Source organism: Schistocerca gregaria, chromosome 1 (assembly GCF_023897955.1).
Source record: "Schistocerca gregaria isolate iqSchGreg1 chromosome 1, iqSchGreg1.2, whole genome shotgun sequence".
Taxonomy (NCBI): Eukaryota; Metazoa; Arthropoda; class Insecta; order Orthoptera; family Acrididae; genus Schistocerca; species Schistocerca gregaria.
Genome location: NC_064920.1, coordinates 268,982,361 through 269,001,681, shown reverse-complemented (window position 1 = coordinate 269,001,681; position 19,321 = coordinate 268,982,361). Strand labels below are relative to the sequence as shown.

The window sequence follows — 19,321 nt, the reverse complement described above, 5'->3', positions numbered from 1 at the left end:
GACAGAGATTCGAAATCAAATAAAGGATTGTAAGGTGTACGCAGGACCGGATATAGGCTGAGATCACAACATAGCAGGGATTCAGAGTAGGCTTCAGTTTAAGCCATTAGTCAGAAAGAATCAATAGGCAAAGAATTGGGATACGGAAGTACTAAGGAGTGACGAAATACGCTTGAAGTTCTCTAAAGCTATAGATACATAAATAAGGAAAAGCTCAGTAGTCAGTACAGTGGAATATGAATGGACATTTTTAAAATGTGCCATCACTGAAGTTGGAAAGAAAAACATAGATAAAAAAGGTAACTGGAAAGAACGGGTAACAGAAGAAATATTTCGGTTTATAGATTATAGTAGGAAGTACGAAAATGCCCCGGACAGTTCAGGAATACAGAAGTGGTAGTCGCTGAGGAATGAAATAAATAGGAAATGCAGGGAAGCTAAGACGAAATGGCTACATGAAAAATCTGAAGAAATAAAAAATAAAATCCTTTTCGGAAGGACTGGCTTAGAATGAAAGAAAGTCGAAACAACCTTCGGGGACGGTAAAAGCAAGGGTGGCAACATAAAGAATGCAACGGAAATTGCATTGTTAAATGCAAAGGAGAGAGAGAGGATACATGCAAAGAATACGTTGAAGGCCTCTATCAAGGGGAAGATATGCCTGATGTAATAGATGTAGGAACAGGAGTCGATTTAGAAGAGATAGGCGACCAGTATTTGTCTCAGAATTTAAAACAGCTTTAGAGCACCTAAGAACAAATAAGAAGAAGGGATTGATAGTCTTAAATCAGAATTTCTAAAACCATTGGGGGAAATGGCAACAAAACACTATTCAAGTCGATGTGTAGAATGCATGAGTCTGACGACATACTACCTAATTTCGGAAAAATATCCTCACACAATTCCGAAGACTGGAAGAGTGGACAAGTGCGAGAATAATCGCAGAAGCAGCTTAGCTGCTCATGCATCAAAGTTAATGACAAGAATAATATACAGAGGAATGAGAAAGGAAACTGAGGCTGTGGTTGATAACGATGTGTCTGGCCTTCGGAAAGGTAAAGGCATCAGAGAGGCAATTCTGACATTGGTGTCGATAATGGAAGCGAGACTAAAGAAAAATCAAGACACGTTTATCGGATTTGTTGACGTGGAAAAAGCGTTCGACGATCTTAAATGGTGCAAGATGTTCGAAATTCTGAAAAAAATAGGGGTAAGCTATAGGGAGAGACCGGCAAATATTCAATATTTACTAGAGCCAAGAGGGAATAATAAGAGTGGACGACCAAGAATGAAGAGCTGGTATTTAAAATAGATGTAAGACAGGGATGTAGGCTACCTAGGCAGTAAAGTAACCAATGTCGGACGGACCAAGGACGAAATCAAAAGGAGACTGGCAATTGCAAAAAGTGCATTCCTGGCCAATAGAAGTCTACTAGTGTCAAACATAGGACTGGATTTGAGGAAGAAATTTCTGAGAATGTACGTCTGGAGTACAGTATTTTATGGTTGTCAAACATGGGCCGTGGGAAAATCGGAACACAAGAGAATCGAAGCATTTCAGATGTGTTGCTACAGATTAATGTTAAAAATTTGGTGGAGAATCGGAGAGGAAAGGAGTATGTGGGTAACACTGATGAGGAGAAGGGACAGGCACATAGGACATCTGTTAAAACATGAGGGTATTACATTCATGGTAGTTGAGAGATTATAGAGGACCAGAACAGTAGAGAAAGAAAGTGATTGAAACACATTATGCAAATAATTGAGCACGTAGGTTGGAAGTGCTACTCTGAGGTGAAGAGTCGGTACCGAACAACTATTCGTGGCGTGCCCTATGAAGCCAGTCAGAAGACCGATGAACCAAAGGAAAAGTAACAGTAAATGCAATCAGAACCAAATTTGGGCACATAAGAAACATTGCAGATGGTTTCACAACAACGGTAAGAGCGTAGACTTATTTAAGATTAACTACACAGTCTTTCTCTTTTTGTTCGTCAATGATACGAACCTGATACCTTTAGTTTCAATACTTACAAAAATTCCAGCATTGATCATTTAAGAATGGGTCGTTGTTTTGGAATGGTAACATGTTTGTGGAATACTATCATACTTACATCTACATTATGCAGCAATCCACACTGAAATGCTTCTGTAGAGGGTCCCAGCTATCAGTTTCCAAGTCTAAGAATTATCCCTAAAACTTGCGGCTCTTTCATTTCGTGTACAATTCAAGATCTGAAAACAAGTTATCAGCAAGTAGTAAGATTCAGAGGATCACGTTGTTTCGTTGCAGGCGTAGTACTCGTAACTCCTATTTCAACTGAGATACTGAAACAAGAACGCAATTTCTAATTTCAATTTATCATATTTTTCAAATAATTTGGGAAAGGGTCCAACGTTTTAAAGAGCTTTCAAATGCCGTTGGGAAAGTACATCGTCCCATACAAAAATCCGCTTAAGTGAGAATATGAGTCGCACACCGGAGGTACCTTACAAACTTTGTTAGATATACAGATACTTCATCCTCCACGGGAATTGAGAATTTCGATTATTTTTGCCTATTATCAAGACAAATACTAGCAAGATATCAACACATGTGGCAAAACATACCGGATCTTTTGATTACATTGCCATGGAAGCATAAATTTCTTACTCTGCCTAGGGATCGTAAATTTTACGTGGATCGTTCAATAAGTAATGTAGCACAATTTTTTCAGCCAGTTTCGGTTAAATTGGAAATTTGCTGTGGGGCATCGTGGAATATTCCCCCTTCAACCCTTACAGTTTCACGAATTTCCGACAGGTTACGGAGCTTAACGTAGCCTTCAAAATGTCGTCTGAAACAGTGGTGCGTTCCAAGCAGAGAGTTGTCTTTGGAGGAAAATCTGAGCATCGGTTTATATTCATAAGCACTTGCAGAATGTTTACGGATCCCTGGAAGAGAGCAAAGGACCAGTAAGTCTTTGGGCAAAATTGTGGAAACCTGCCCCATCTCTCACGTGTCGGGTGGCTGCAAACAATTGCAAAGAAACATATTTAATTTACTACATTTACTTACTACATATCGAAGAAAATTAAGTGTGCCTTTGCTTACTATTATTTATCGAAAACCTCGTTTCAGTACCTGTATCCGTTCACGAAATAAAAGGGTTTCCAAGAATTCTCGAAGGGCGAGTTAGATAAAGGACACTCATATCTGTCCATGTGAAGTCTGAATTATCTCATTCTAATGCAATCTTCATTGTTCCCTATGTAAATGGGAGGCAATAGAATATTTTAGCTTGCTGAACAGGAACTTCTCGAATGAATTACATAAAGTATTCCGTTAACCTATCTCCTAAGGATTCCACACTAAAGAAAAATACCATGCCGTAACTAGCTTCTTCAGTGGATTTCTTGGACAACGCAGTACTTTGTTCGCCTTCATTACTATGACAGGGAACTTTTAGATGATCTCTATTGGAGACATTTATTCTGCGACGACGATGTAGAACCTATCTGTTATCTCCGCAGTATTCATCTAGATGAAGCACGTTTGAAAGTAAAAAATAAATACCAGTGAGCACATACAAATACTTCTCTGTATTAAATTATGAAGTACAGACTGATGTCCCAACAGACCAGTCTCAAAAAGTGAAGACCAAAAAGGTACGGCTCTTTTCCCGGTAGCAACGGGTTCCAAACTGCACAAAGCTATTGCAGGGATGAATTATATTTTATCGAAGTCTTCTGAAGGCCCCAGTAAAGAAAGTTATCTACAATTTTCACATAAACCAGTATGAATTATAATAGCCGAAAGACGTGAAAAGGAAGCAGTCCTTCAGAAGAGAGTGACACAGCTTTGTAGTGCATCCGTGATTTAATTCAGTCTTTACTTTGAGCAACAAGTAAGAAAAAGATAATTAAATAAAATGTAAAAGTGAGTCGACGTTCAAAGAGAACGAACAAAGAATTTGAAGTTTGCCGGCGAAATACCTAGAACATCCGTTGAATGGAATATTTAGTGTCTTCGAAATAGGTTATAAGACTTACATCAACAATAGTAATGCAAAAATAGTAAAGTTTGTTTTAATTAAATAAAGCTACTCTAAGGGAATGAGATTAGCAAATGTGAACTTAAGTATAGTAGAGGTGATTTGTTATTTTGGCAGCAAAATAACTGAGTAGAAGTGATATAAAATGCAGAGTGGCAAAGCAAGAAAAGTGTTTTTGAAAGAAACGAAGTTTAAAAGAAATGATGTTCCTAATATCAAGCATAATGTTAGCAGATCTTTTCTGAAGGTGGTTGTCTGGGTGTAGACTTGTACTAAAATGTAACACGGAAGAAATCATCCAGGAAGAAAATTAAACCTTTCACAAGTGGTGCTGCTGAAAAACGTGGAAGATTGGTTCGTGTAACTAGTTAGGAGGCAGGGAATCTAACTGATGAGAAAAGAAGATTACGATACTATATAGGACAGGAGTCTTTTGAGAGACCGCATCTTGAGGTATGAAGGAATCTTGAAGTTGGTGAGGAATGGAAGTATGAGGGATAAAAATTTTGGCAGGAGACGAACGCTTGTGTGCAGTGAAGAAATGAAGGGTCTTGTATAGGATTACATATTCTTGACATCATTCAAGAACTGGGGCAACCAGAAGTAATCAGAAACACAGAAGTAAAAACTCCATCATCCAAAATTAACAATTATAATCTTATTTCTGATGACCACTTTCGGCGCCGGCTGCAGTGGCCGAGCGCTTCTGGGCGCTACAGTCTGGAACCGCGCGAACGTTACGGTCGCAGGTTCGAATCCTGCCTCGGGCATGGATGTGTGTGATGTCCTTAGGTTAGTTAGGTTTAAGTAGTTCTAAGTTCTAATGGACTGATGACCTCAGAAGTTAAGTCCCATAGTGCGCAGAGCCATTTGAACCATTTTGAACCACTTTCGACAGATCTGAGTTGCCATCATCGGACCTTATACAAATACATCTCCATCATTTGTAGAATATATCGTGTGAAGTCGTAACACGATGCATTGTACCAACAATGGAGATATACTAAGATATATGTGCATAAAATCCGATGTTGGCAACTTAGATTTTCTAAAAACAGTCATCAGAAATAAAACTACAATTAGCTATCTTGGCTGTTGAAGTTTTTATTTCTAAGTTTCATCTCGTACAAGAACTCATCTCCGGACTGAACAAACCAAATTCTGACGCAACGTACACAGGCTGTATTATAATTCGCATGAAATATCTGCTGTCTGTAAATCAGGTACTGCGATAAGATTACATTTCGCCATAGAGCAATGGTGTTTTATAAACAATGTATAATAAAATGCCAATATTTTTCCCGGCAACATTAAGATGACTTGTCTTAAAGACACTTTAAAGCAGGGCCAGAAGAGTGTCTAATAATGTCGTTGTTTCCTATACAGATACCAACATAATTAAGCAGTTAATCAAAAGTTCCCTTTATTTTCAACGTGAACTGCTTATTTAAATTACTAGTTAGCTCGAAAAAATAACGTTTCCTTCGTGTAGACCTAGGGAAGTGCTCTGATCTCTTTATATAATTTACAGCTACCAAGTTTGAGATGTAGACATCTTTGTTATTCTTAGCACGTCGATTCTAGCTAAGCTTCATTCATTAATTCCTTTGGTCTATATTTTAGTGTATCCAAAGTACGTCCTGGTTTCTTCACTTTCAACTGTTCTCATTTTCCTAATGGCTCCATTAACCCAGATGCTTTGAGGTAGGCGCTAACACCTCGGCTTTGTCACATCTGCGGCATCTAGATTAGCTGCTACATTAGCGGTGCAAAGAGGCCTTTAAACAAACGCACACAGAGCCACAATTCATTTTCAGCCTGTTCCATCTCTTTCATGAATAAGAGTTGCATCAAACTATTTTGATGGCAGTTGCAGTTTTCAGTTTTCACTCATAACTACTGGAAACTAATAAATTTCCCCTGCTGTCTGTTCTCTTAGTTTTCATGCTTTGTTAACTAATTATTTCTTATTTAATTGTTACAATCATATTATATTGTCCTTCAGGTGAGGAAAGAAGTGAATGTATGCATATAGGCACTTCAGACTATTGAATTCGAATATGTTTTCGCATTTTAGATTCTACAGCCAAACTATTCACATAATACGTAGTCACATGTCAACTATTGTCACTGACTTCTCTCTCGCTTTCTAAAAGTCTCTCATCATGCTAGCTGAGTGTCCAATCGACGGCGCGTCCATCAACAGGTGCCTTTCCATATTGAAACCGTCTGAAGCATTGGTAAATTTTTCCTGTTCCGTTCATTGGCATGTGTCGGTGATGATGTTTGGTTTGTGGGGCGCTAAACTGCGATGCTATCACCGCCCGTACAAGAACCCAATCTTTACACAATCCAATTTAGCCACTTTCACGAAAGATGATGAAGTGATGAGGACAACACAAACACCCATTTCCCGGGCAGAGAAAATCTCCAACCTGTAATCGAACCCGGTACCCCGTAATCCGGAGGTAGCAACGCTAGCCACTAGACCACGAGCTACGTACTATTACGTCGCTGTTAATTACATTCTACTTCCGCCTGTAAAGAAAAACTTGATGTTTATGCGTTACTTTTTCGTACTACGTCAAAAGTTTTCCTTCTCATTACTAGAGTTCGCTTTATTTTTTCGAGTTCCGCGTTCTCCGTCTCTTTCCCTGTCTGTGCCTATGAATGCAGTGAGTTTATGATCTGTTGACTTTTAGACTTGTTTCATTAATAACACAAAATTGAAGGAGTTTTGCGCGAAATTTGTAACCTTCCAGCTATGGTTTGAAGGCGGTTTTCCTTTAGAAGTTACTTCTAAATATGCTCTTAATTGAAAATGTTCTGTAACTTACAATAATTAGACCCTCGAATTCAATTAGCAACGCGACCTAGATGCAAAATTTATCGAATATTGTCTAGTCAGATAAGGGTGACTTTGCGCAACGATGTATAATGGAAACTGCAGAAGAAGATATGTATTTCTGCAGTAAACCTACAAGAGATAATTAAATAGTTCTCCCACGAAGCCTAAAATTGTTAATCGTAATACTGTTTCACATGAGTCGTCAATTTATATACTTATTACAGGTATCACCATACACTCACACTTGGGAGTGATTGTATGAGTAATATTCATTACCACCAATAGTTGAATCAGTAGTTCTAAATGCGTGTAGTGTTAGAGTTCGAATTACATATACAGGTTTTTTTTGCAACTTATACGATCCCATATGATGGACATAAAGTGTCTTCTAGTTCCCTCCCATTCATCACAAGCTGACAGAATATGACATAGTGACTAGTAGTCTTCTGGCAACTATGAACTGTTGTCAGTTACATCTCCCACGAATTATTGGAATACTCTGAAAACAGAAACTGAAATGTCAGGAACAAACCACAAGGAAACACACAACTTTTAAAATACATACACTTTATTGCATCTTACACAGTTACATTATTTCAAGTAAATCAGAATTTACAAACATATGACATTCACTTTATTATACTCAGTAGGCACTGGGTGTGTCTCTTCAAAAAATTTGAAAATTTGAGTGGACTTCAGAACAATGATTGATCAGTTCGAAATAATTACTACCTGCTCAATCTCGCTGCTCCTTCAAGTTGCCTAGTACAAAGGCAAATAGGATCAGATATTACTTTCTCACATGAAGTAGGTTATAATATGAATATTGCAACATTATTTTCAATTGTTACATGTCTCTCACGGCAAATCAGTGGGAAAGAAATTTGTGGCCACACACTTATGGAGACAGGTCTTCACACAATCTTTAGTTCTTCGATGAAATAGGATTAAAATGACTGACAGCTATTTTCTTTTCTTTTCCAATATGGCAAATAGATCACTATTGTGGAATTACGGACATAAACAGATATCCAGAATTTTTTGATCGGTGAGTTTCGGATGTAGTCCTATAAAAAGTATGGCTTGATATCTTGAAATATTTTCTTCGAGAAGTATTAGCTGAAAACGTATCGCTAACATTTTCACAATGTCTGTCTCCTACCATTTAGCGCACCGTTCTTAGACGTTGGAAAGTCGTTCTTTTTTCACTTTTCCTACTTCTATCTGTTTCTATTAGCCGTACAACTGTAGTTAACAGTACACATACAACATCAAGTCCATTTAGGAGCCCACAGTCGCTTCACAGTGGAGATTTTCAGGATGAAACTGAGTACAGTTTACAATAAATGAGGAAGAATAGAGGGAAATAATGTATTGGTTTTTTCACTCTAATTCTCCGTCGCTTTCTTGTATTTAACAATGAAGTTCCAAATTAGTGTCGCCTCATATTTATGTTTGCTGTACAGGACCAACAGAAGGGTAAGTAACAGAAATTTTTCCCAGCTTCAAATCGTTCTAATTTCTTTCGATGCTCTCATATATCGTCAAATTATTTTATACACAGTTTATTCATTGCTCGTAATTTGAAAGGAAATACACTGATAATGTGGGTTATATTCAAATATTCAAATTAGCTTGTGTATGCAACGACGAGCTTTTAAATGGAAACAATAAATTTGCGTGTGTCTGATATCGTTAAGATCGTTGAAACTTGTGAAGATTGTGACTGTGGTCTAAAGTGCGCACATACTGGGTTTCCGAGGTAACAACTGGAATTTCTGAGAATGCAGGGAACACAACAAACACTATCACGCTCCGTAACGTCAATGAGTTCAGCTTCTTTCGCTGAATACAAAAATTGTGACACGGTGTACTTTTATTAGCGTAAGCTTGTGGATACGAGCTTGATTTCTTCGTACGTTGGTTGGTTAGAAAACAATATTTGGTTTTCGCTGGCTGTTTTAGGAAAGCAGATGTACTGAGGAGATGGGGTTGTGTTATTAGTAGTGAATGATATTTTAAAGGTCACTATCTAGTAATAGTCGTATGAAATCAGTGGAATAATGTGTGTCATTTCTCTTTTTTCAGTACTCCGTTCAACGAAATGAAAAACAGATAAGAGAAATCTGTATTTTCGCATAGGGGTTTGGTGATGCGCATCTTGTGCCTATTGTGTCCGTTTTAAGGAAATGATTTGTGCGATTAATTTTCATGCAGTGAGGGGCGTGTAAAGTTTTGAGTCATAAGATTCGTTTTGTGTGCCTCGTTCTGCATCTTAGTGTTTCGTCTCGTCTCTACTTTCATCCAGTGACACTAGACTGAGTATATCCTAAAATCTGTGTACAAAGGGCGAAACTCAACCGCAAACCTAGGAGTGAAATGGCTTCTGGAGAGAACAGAGGATCCGGATTATAGACACTTCACTATTGAAATGGTACACAATCACAATTTCACGCCTATGATACATTATCTGTATCCCATATTTTTATTTGCTACATTGGCATTCCATTTGTGTTCGTAGATTATTTCGACACCACAGTATAAAATAGCAGCGTTATTGTTTCCCCCTGGGATGACTATGTGAGAATTCCCAAATCGCTCCACTCACAATGCAGTTTTTTTCGAACGGTTGCTAATCTAAAAAGTCGTATGTTTCTGCTCTCTTTACAGCACGAACTGTGCAGTTCTGGTTTATTAAAAATAGTTTCGTACAAACAGTATTGCGAGATAAATGATTCAAGAGATCTGTGGTAGTGATTTTTCAGCACAAATCTTGGTAGAAAATAGTCGCAATCCATTTTCGTGGTCATATTTATAAATAGTCTTGTGTTCCTACATACCACATTCACGAAGATTATAAAAATAAAATTAGACACTTAGATTGTTGCGCGTTTTCCCCACTACCTGTCCGTAAGCGGAACAGAAGGAAACATATTAAATGAATACTCGCCAACGTTTCGCAGTGTTTTGAAGAATGTAAGTGTTGGTCTAATATAGCTCTCCAAGATCGTGAGTTTTAAAATCGAAACATTCCGAGTACATCATTAATGTGATCAAACCACTGGGCCACATCACTTTGGTACATCAAAATTCGAGTATTAAATATACAAAAATTTGTGGTAATGAGTGATTTCTGTACCATTCTCCAAGTTCACAAGCACTTCCTGTCTCCAAGATATGCATGTAATAGCAAATAATCCGTTATGTTAAATTAGGAGTAGAATTTACTATGTCTTACTCAGTTACAAATAACATATAGAGACTGTGAATACTCAGTCAAGCGAGCTCGAAACAGACGAGTTAAGAAATTCGTCCGGTTTCACTGACATACAGACATAATAGTGTCTTTGATTTCCTGACAAGACAACGCCGAGAGTATATTGAACTTAGGCCGTTGCCAGTCTCTTAGTAACATCCGCGGCACTAATTTCCAAATAGTCCTCGAGACGAAGCATGCACCCTGACAGTAAACAGTACTCTCGCGCCTTTGGTGCTGGAACGTCGATACGGCGACCAGAAAAGACTTCTGTTACGTCCCCAGGCTACCCTGCGAACTGCTGATGAGGGCTCTCCGGGGGCAGTCCAAAGCGTCTCCGTAGCCATTGCTCCTCCCGGTGACGGTTCATCAGTGCCTCCATAGCGCCCTGCTGACAAACAGAAAATAAGTGTAATGGACAACGTTTCAATTACAGGAACTGTAGCCATCGCTTAGCAAAAAAAAAAAAAAAAAAAAAAAAAAAAATGGTTGAAATGGCTCTGAGCACTATGGGACTTAACTTCAGAGGTCATCAGTTCCCTAGAACTTAGAACTACTTAAACCTAACTAACCTAAGGACATCACACACATCCATGCCCGAGGCAGGATTCGAACCTGAAACCGTAGCGATCGTGCGGTTCCAGACTGTAGCGCCTATAACCGCTCGGCCACTTCGGCCGGCATCGCTTAACAAAAACTGAATTATAAACAACTGAAATCGCTGTTTATTTGTGCTTGGCGGTCTGTTTACATCATACCGTCATCCTTAGACCGCGAAACATTGAAGGTGAGCTGGCGTTGTTGGCAACATCAGCAAGATGTTGAATTTACATAACTGTCTTCATCGATTCCGCCAAAGTTACAACTTATTGTGGATATTTTGGTTTGAGGATGGTCATACACATTGTTTGAAAACTTGAAGCAAGGCTTCTGGAATGGATTTCCCATATAAAAGGAAGAAAAACAGGCTACCCAACACAAAGATACCATAAAAGTACACAAACACATTTAAAAAGAGTATCTGACACATAATCACAAAACAGAAAGTGAATGAGCCAAAAAAACGATTCCTATGCACCAATACTAAAGAGAATACGGAAGTTCCACAAGAAGAAAATGGTTCAAATGGCTCTGAGCACTATGGGACTCAACTGCTGTGGTCATTACTCACCTAGAACTTAGAACTACTTAAACCTAACTAACCTAAGGACATCACACACATCCATGCCCGAGGCAGGATTCGAACCTGCGACCGTAGCAGTCGCACGGTTCCGGACTGCGCGCCTAGAACCGCGAGACCACCGCGGCCGGCGTGACAACAAGGATCTGAAATCGCATGTTTATCAGAGCATGTTACTCTTACACGGTGCACACTGACAAATTATGTAAACATGGACGTACGAGATGATATAGTGATGATATAATAAAATTTCAGGGATAATGCAGGAGGATAAAGTATTAATTTGAGGCAAGGCACTTTGGTCCGGAAACGGTTGAGCCGATAGATATCGTTGTGATAATTGTGAGTTTCTGATGCATCATAAAGTTTTTCGCTCATAACTTTCGACTCGCTCGTGTCCGGATCAGGGTCCTGTGCCTCACGTTGATACATTTATCTTTCTCTGTCACCCCTGAAAGTTTGTAATATCACCAAGGAATCATCGTGTATATCTACGTCCTTTAATTTGTCAAATGTGCTCTATTTAGCAGTAAAATGCTCGAATATTTCGGCAACTATGCATTTCCGGTCTCATGTTGACATAGCCTTTTTTCTCCTTATTACATGACTAATCCCTTTCTGAAGTTTTGCCGTCGAGTTTTGAAACACACTGTATAAGCGAAACTGGTCACAAAAAATTTGTGTTCTATGGTCAATTTTTTAAAAGTTGAGTACTGATGTATTGTGCTATATTTAATTAATCGAACTGCACCGAAAATTTTTTAACGCAATTTTTAATTATTAAATAAAATGCAAAATGCATTTGCATGCAGCAGCACGAATTAAGAGGAAAATTTGGTTAAGTGTGACCGTTGAACGGCATTATGGGATCAATTTTAGATGTTTCTTCACTGAAAGTGAATTCAGAAATTTACTGATATTATGTCAGGTACAACAAAATTTATAAAATTTGAGAAACAATAATAATCACTTTGAAAGGCTATCAACGATCACAAACAATAAAACATGTTTCTATTGCATACGAAGTGCTCCCAATACTATTTAATGATGTTTTTACAGGATGATGATTTTACATAGGCATTTTGTGTGGGGCGAAAATTTTTCCTAATGTTAAGGCCAATCTTCAGCTTTATGTCCGGCAGTATATGTTACTGACATATACTGAATCACATGAAAATGGCATCAAAGGCAGAAACCTAGGTCGTAATGAAGCAAACAACAATACAGTCAAATGGCTGTGTGTTCATTTAAAAAACAAAACAAAAATTAACAGGAGATGCAATTGTTTCATTCTAGAACTACGCCAGTATTACTGCCCTGTAGCGGCTAGCAGTAGGGACCTAATGTTGCACTGAACTGTATTTTGTGCGCCGGTTGCAATATGCGACACTGAGTTTTTCTCCACTGAAAATAATTGATCTATACATCCTAGAATTCTACATTTAACTAACTTGACTTTGGATCTGTGCATTTCTGTTCACAGTCTTTTAAGAGCTCTCCAACCCGTGTATTCATGCTGAGGTTCTGAAGGAATTCGCCGAGAAATTTGCCGTGAACATTATTCCCAGGCGCTAGTTACCAAGTCCCTTGTTGCCGGAGATTTCTATATTGTACTCTCTCTCAGCATTTGTCCTGGAAACGACGGTAGCTTGTGTAGTTCATACTCCCGGCAGTAGCATAAAGTTAAAAATCTCCGTGAGGCATTTATAACCCGAGAACCCCAGAGAGAGAGATGCCAACAGTCCGGAAGGTGAGCTTCACATGCACGAATCACTTTTAAGGCAAATGGCTATATTGACAGTTTTATAAAGAAGTACATGATGACAAATGACAAGATCAAGAGCACGCGGGCGGACCCGTCATGACGAATCGCCCCCTTATCACACTATGAAAGCGTCAGTGATGGAATGGATAAGATATTCGAGTAAGAGAAAGTGTGTTGCATAGTTGTTAATGTAGTTTGTATTCTGAATGATATTCAAATGGATTGAAGGGATAGGATAAAAAAGAATACCGGAGGAAGATTGGTACATTACAGGAACAGCTAGGAGCAGCCGTCTCCATTTGTGCACTTGTACTTCACCAACAACAAAATATAGTCCATTCAGTCTACGCCACGTTTATCGACGCCTCTTATTTTCTCGCATTCCTCGATGACTGGCGACGTAAGCAGGTCCATCAGTAATCGAAACGGTTACATCTGCATCGACGACGTTACAACATTTCAGGACGTTTGTGGTCCTTTTACACAAATGAAAATTTTTTTATATCCTGCAAGCTATCAACATTCAATATATTACGAGCTAGATATATTAAAAAACGAAGGACACGCATTGCATTTGAATAGAGGGAAAAAACCATATGGAGAGCCAATTTTCTATTCTCTTCAGTACGGATCTTATAGAAATATTCATCGTGCGAGACGTTACTGCTTTTGCAATTGACTATAATCTTATATAAAGTTGTGTTTAATTTTTTGAACGTAGCAGTGAGAAAATAAAGGAAAATACGCCGACGCGGAAGATGTTACTTTGAGACAACCAGAAGAGTTCGTTCTAGATGAGAGCATCGTCAGAAGTTTACCATCGCTGTTTACAAAAAGAAGTTGGCTATATACCTCTCGACCAACGCAAATGAGCCGAACCTGTCTTTCCGGTGGTAATTAAACGCTAGCGCCCAAGCCTTGGCCGTACGTTTTCCTTGCTAATGAGCTGTGTTTACAGCAAAAGGGAAAAGGCAAACACTACAGATTACAGAGCACGGAATTTATACCGTATCCGTTTCTATTTATTTAAATATCGAGAAACCGCCGGTCTGTTTGTGGAAGATGAAGCCACACAATTTCAGGCAGCCATGCTAGCAGTCCTGCAGCACTCGAGCTTCTACTCGAGTAAACGGAAGTTTTACTTAATTTGTTGTTGTTTTCTGTCTGAAGACTGACGTGAATCTGCTCTCCACGCCACTCTATCCTGTGCAAGCCTCTTCAGCTGCGAGTAACTACTGCAACATACATCCTTCTGAATGTGCTTACTGTATTAATCTCTTGCTCTCCGTCTACCAGTTTTACCACTCAGACTTCCCTCAAATACTAAACTGGTGGTCCTTATATGTCTCAGAATGTGTCCTATTAACCGGCCAATTAGGCCACAACTCTCTTGTCTCCCAAATTCAATTCAGTACTTCCCCTTTAGTTACGTGATCGAAACATCTAATCTTCAACGTTCTTCTGTGGCATCATATTTCTAAATTTTCTACTCAAATTTTATCTAAATTGTTTACCGTCCATTTTTCCCATGCATACAAGGCTACACTCCACACATATATATGCAGAAAAGGCTTCCTAACATTCAAACCTATATTCAGTGTTAACACATATCTCTTCTTCAAAAATGCTTTTCTCGCCCTTGTTAGTCCAGATTTTACATCCTCTCTCTTACATCATCACTTACTTTGGTGGCCCAATAGAAAAACTCATCTGCTGCCTTATGTGTCTCGTTTCCTAATCTGATTCCCTTAGCATCACCTGATTTAATTCGATTACATTCCATTATCCTTATTTTCCTTTTGTTGATGTTCATCTTATATCCTCCTTTATAAAACAATCCATTCCGTTCAAGTCCTTTTTGTCTCTGACAAAATTACAGTGTCATCGGCAAACTTCAAAGTTTTTATTTATTCTCTGTGAACTTTAATTCCTACTCCAAATTTTTCTTTGCTTCCCTTTAGTCTTTGTTCAGTGTACAGACCGGATAACATCGGGGACAGGCTACAACGCTATCTCACATCTTTCTCAACCACTGCTTCAGTTTGATGTCCCTCGACTTTTATTTTCACCGTCTGGTTTCTCCTTTAATTTTACCCTAGCTACCTTCAGAATTTCAAAGAGAGTATTCCGGTCAACATTGTCAAAAGCTGTCTCTGAGATTACAAATCCTGTAAATGTAGGTTTGCCTTTCCGTAATCTATCTTCTAAGATAAGCCGTATGATGAGTATTGCCTCTCGTGTTTCTACATTTCTCTGGCATCCAAACTGATCTTTCCCACGATCTGCTTCTACCTGTTTCCTCATATTTATGTAAAGAACTGGTGTTAGTATCTTGCAGCATGATTTGTTAAATTGAGAGTTTGGTAATTTTCTATCCTATCAATTGTAATTGAAATTATCAACTTCTTCTAGACGTCTGCGCACAACAGATGGAAGAGTTTTGTCATTGCTGGCTCTCGCAAGGCTATCAGAAGTTCTGACGTAATGTCATCAAGTCCTGGAGTTTTGTTTCGACTTAGACCTTTCGAAGCTTTCCCCGCTGTTTCGCATCTACCAGCTCATATTCATCTACGTTCATTCCCTTTGTACAATATTGATTTCATGTTCGTCTTCCTTGTATATACCCTCTACATACTCCTTCCACCTTTTTCTCTTCTTTGCTCCCTGCCGCCGTTGAATAAGCTGCTGCCAGCAGCTAGTCGTATACTCCTAGCTCACTCATTTGTTACATACTTTAATTCTTAATTTCTTTGTGTGTTTTTGGTACTTGCATTGTTTAATTCATAAATTTCGGGCGTATTATAGTACTTGAGAGTTGTAGCATCGCGTATTTAGTACCTGAATAGTGTAAAATCGCGTAGTCTCCTTCCGCCGCCAAGCAGTGTGTCAGCAGTGCGCAAGAAGCAGCATTACAGCATTTACTAGGCACTATTGCATTTTAATAATCGTTTAAATTTTGTGTCGAATTGTTTGTGCTCTCTGTAGATTAATTCAGACGTTCTTTGCACAACAGCTTTTAGCATGGATAGGGACTGCAACTGCTGTGTTCGGATGCAGTCTGAGTTGGCATCCCTTCGTTCCCAGCTTCAGGCAGTGTTGGCTTCGGTCACACAGCTTGAGGCTGTTGCCAGTGGGCATCACTGTGGGGGTCCGGATGGGGGTTTGTCGGGGAAGGCCAGCTCGTCCCACGCATCCCCCGATCGGACTTCGACTGTGGCTACCCGGGATACTGCCCACATTGAGGCTGATCCCTCACCTGTGGTAGAGTGGGAGGTCGTTTCGAGGTGTGGCAAGGGGCGAAAGACATTCCGGAGGGCTGAACGGAAGGCCTCTCCAGTTTGTTTGACGAACCGGTTTCAGGCTCTGTCTCCGGCTGATACTGATGTTCGGCTGGAGATGTCTGCTTGTCCTGTTCCAGAGGTTGCCCCTCAGTCTGCAAGATCCGGGCAGTCGCAGAGGGTGGGCTTACTGGTAGTTGGGAGCCCCAACGTCAGGCTCGTAATGGGCCCCTTAGGGATATGGCAGCAATAGAGGGGAAGAAAACCAATGTGCACTTCGTGTGCATACCGGAGGGAGTCATTCCAGATGTGGAAAGGGTCCTTCCGGTTGCCATGAAGGGTACAGGGTGCACCCATCTGCAGGTGCTCGCTCATGTCGGCACCAATGATGTGTGTCGCTATGGGTCGGAGGAAATCCTCTCTGGCTTCCGGCGGCTATCTGATTTGGTGAAGACTGCCAGTCACGCTAGCGGGATGAAAGCAGAGCTCACCATCTGCAGCATCGTCGACAGGTCTGACTGCGGACCTTTGGTACAGAGCCGAGTGGATGGTCTGAATCAGAGGCTGAGACGGTTCTGCGACCGTGTGGGCTGCAGATTCCTCGACTTGCGCCATAGGGTGGTGGGGTTTCGTGACCCGCTGGATTGGTCAGGAGTCCACTACACGCAGCAAGCGGCTACACGGGTAGCAGGGGCTGTGTGGCGTGGACTGGGTGTTTTTTTGTTTTGTTTTTAGGTTAGATGGCCTCGGGCAAGTACAGAAAGGGCAACAGCTTTAAAGGGTGCGGGGCAAAGTCAGGACATGCGGGGACCAAGCAGCAATCGGTATTGTAATTGTAAACTGTCGAAGCATTGGTAAAGTACCGGAACTTCAAGCGCTGATAGAAAGCACCGAAACTGAAATCGTTATAGGTACAGAAAGCTAGCTGAAGCCAGAGATAAATTCAGCCGAAATTTTTACAAAGGCACAGACGGTGTTTGGAAATAATAGATTGCATGCAACCGGTGGTGGCGTGTTTGTCGCTGTTAGTAGTAGCTTATCCTGTAGTGAAGTAGAAGTGGATAGTCCCTGCGAAATATTATGGGTGGAGGTTACACTCAACAACCGAGCTAGGTTAATGATTGGCTCCTTTTACCGACCAACCGACTCAGCAGCATTTGTGGCAGAACAGCTGCGAGAAAATTTGGAATGCATTTCACATAAATTTTCTCAGCATATTATAGTCTTACGTGGAGATTTCAATTTACCAGATATAGACTGGGATACTCCGATGTTTAGGACGGGTGGTAGGGACAGAGCATCGAGTGACATTATACTGAGTGTACTATCAGAAAATTACCTCGAGCAATTAAACAGAGAACCGACTCGTGGAGATAACATCTGGGACCTACTCATAACAAACGGACCCGAACTTTTTGACTCTGTAAGTGCAGAACAGGGAGTCAGTGATCATAAGGCCGTTGCAGCATCCCTGAATATGGAAGTTAATAGCAATATCAAAAAAGGGAGGAAGGTTTATCTGTTTAGCATGAGTAATAGAAGGCAGATTTCAGACTACCTAACAGTTCAAAACGAAAATTTCTGCTCCGACACTGACAATGATTAGTGTTTATGGAAAAAGGTTAAGGCAATTGTAAAATGCGTTTTAGACAGGTACGTGCCGAGTAAAACTGTGAGGGACGGGAAAAACCCACCGTGGTTTAACAATAAAGTTAGGAAACTACTGCGGAAGCAAAGAGAGCTTCACTTCAAGTTTAAACGCAGCCAAAACCTCTCAGACAAACAGAACCTAAACGATGTCAAAGTTAGCGTAAGGGGGCAATGCGTGAAGCGTTCAGTGATTTCGAAAGTAAAATTCTATGTACCGACTTGACAGAAAATCTTAGGAAGTTCTGGCCTAACGTTAAATCAGTAAGTGGCTCGAAACAGCATATCCAGACACTCCGGGATGATGATGGCTTTGAAACAGAGGATGACACGCGTAAAGTTGAAATACTAAACACCTTTTTCCAAAGCTGTTTCACAGAGAATGACCGCACTGCAGTTCCTTCTCTAAATCCTCGCACCAATGAAAAAATGGCTGACATCGAAATAAGTGTCCAAGGAATAGAAAAGCAACTGAAATCACTCAACAGAGAAAAGTCCACTGGACCTGACGGAATACCAATTCGATTCTACACAGAGTACGCGAAAGAACTTGCCCCCCCCCTTCTAACAGCCGTGTACCGCAAGTCCCTAGAGGAACGGAAGGATCCAAATGATTGGAAAAGAGCACAGGTATTCCCAGTCTTCAAAAAGGGTCGTCGAGCAGATGCGCAAAACTATAGACCTATATCTCTGACGTCGATCTGTTGTAGAATTTTAGAACATGTTTTTTGCTCGAGTATCATGTCCTTTTTGGAAACCCAGAATCTACTCTGTAGGAATCAACATGGATTCCGGAAACAGCGATCGTGTGAGACCCAACTCGCTTTATTTGTTGATGAGATCCAGAAATTATTAGATTCAGGCTCCCAGGTAGATGCTATTTTCCTAGACTTCCGGAAGGCGTTCGATACAGTTCCACACTGTCGCCTGATAAACAAAGTAAGAGCCTACGGAATATCAGACCAGCTGTGTGGCTTGATTGAAGAGTTTTTAGCAAACAGAACACAGCATGTTGTTATCAATGGAGAGACGTCTACAGACGTTAAAGTAACCTGTGGCGTGCCACAGGGGAGTGTTATGGGACCATTGCTTTTCACAATATATATAAATGACCTAGTAGATAGTGTCGGAATTTCCATGCGGCTTTTCGCGGATGATGCTGTAGTATACAGAGAAGTTGCAGCATTAGAAAATTGTAGCGAAATGCAGGAAGATCTGCAGCGGATAGGCACTTGGTGAAGGGAGTGGCAACTGACCCTTAACATAGACAAATGTAATGTATTGCGAATACATAGAAAGAAGGATCCTTTATT

At 40.1% G+C, this 19,321-nt stretch overlaps 1 protein-coding gene across 8 annotated transcripts in view; it reads right to left on the bottom strand.

The window, feature by feature from the left end:
• Positions 1 to 7,431: 7,431 nt before the first annotated feature.
• LOC126340356 (serine/arginine repetitive matrix protein 1-like) overlaps positions 7,432 to 19,321 on the bottom strand; it is a 535,554-nt gene continuing 523,664 nt past the window's right edge. For 5 of the 8 annotated variants that reach the window (XM_050001684.1, XM_050001686.1, XM_050001689.1 and 2 more), the window contains one exon: positions 7,432 to 10,526. In XM_050001684.1, coding sequence (XP_049857641.1) covers positions 10,425 to 10,526 — 102 coding nt within the window. In that variant the 3' untranslated portion in view covers positions 7,432 to 10,424. Of the gene's footprint in view, positions 10,530 to 19,321 lie in introns of all 8 variants that reach the window. The other 3 variants (XM_050001685.1, XM_050001688.1, XM_050001683.1) reach the window with 1 other exon arrangement.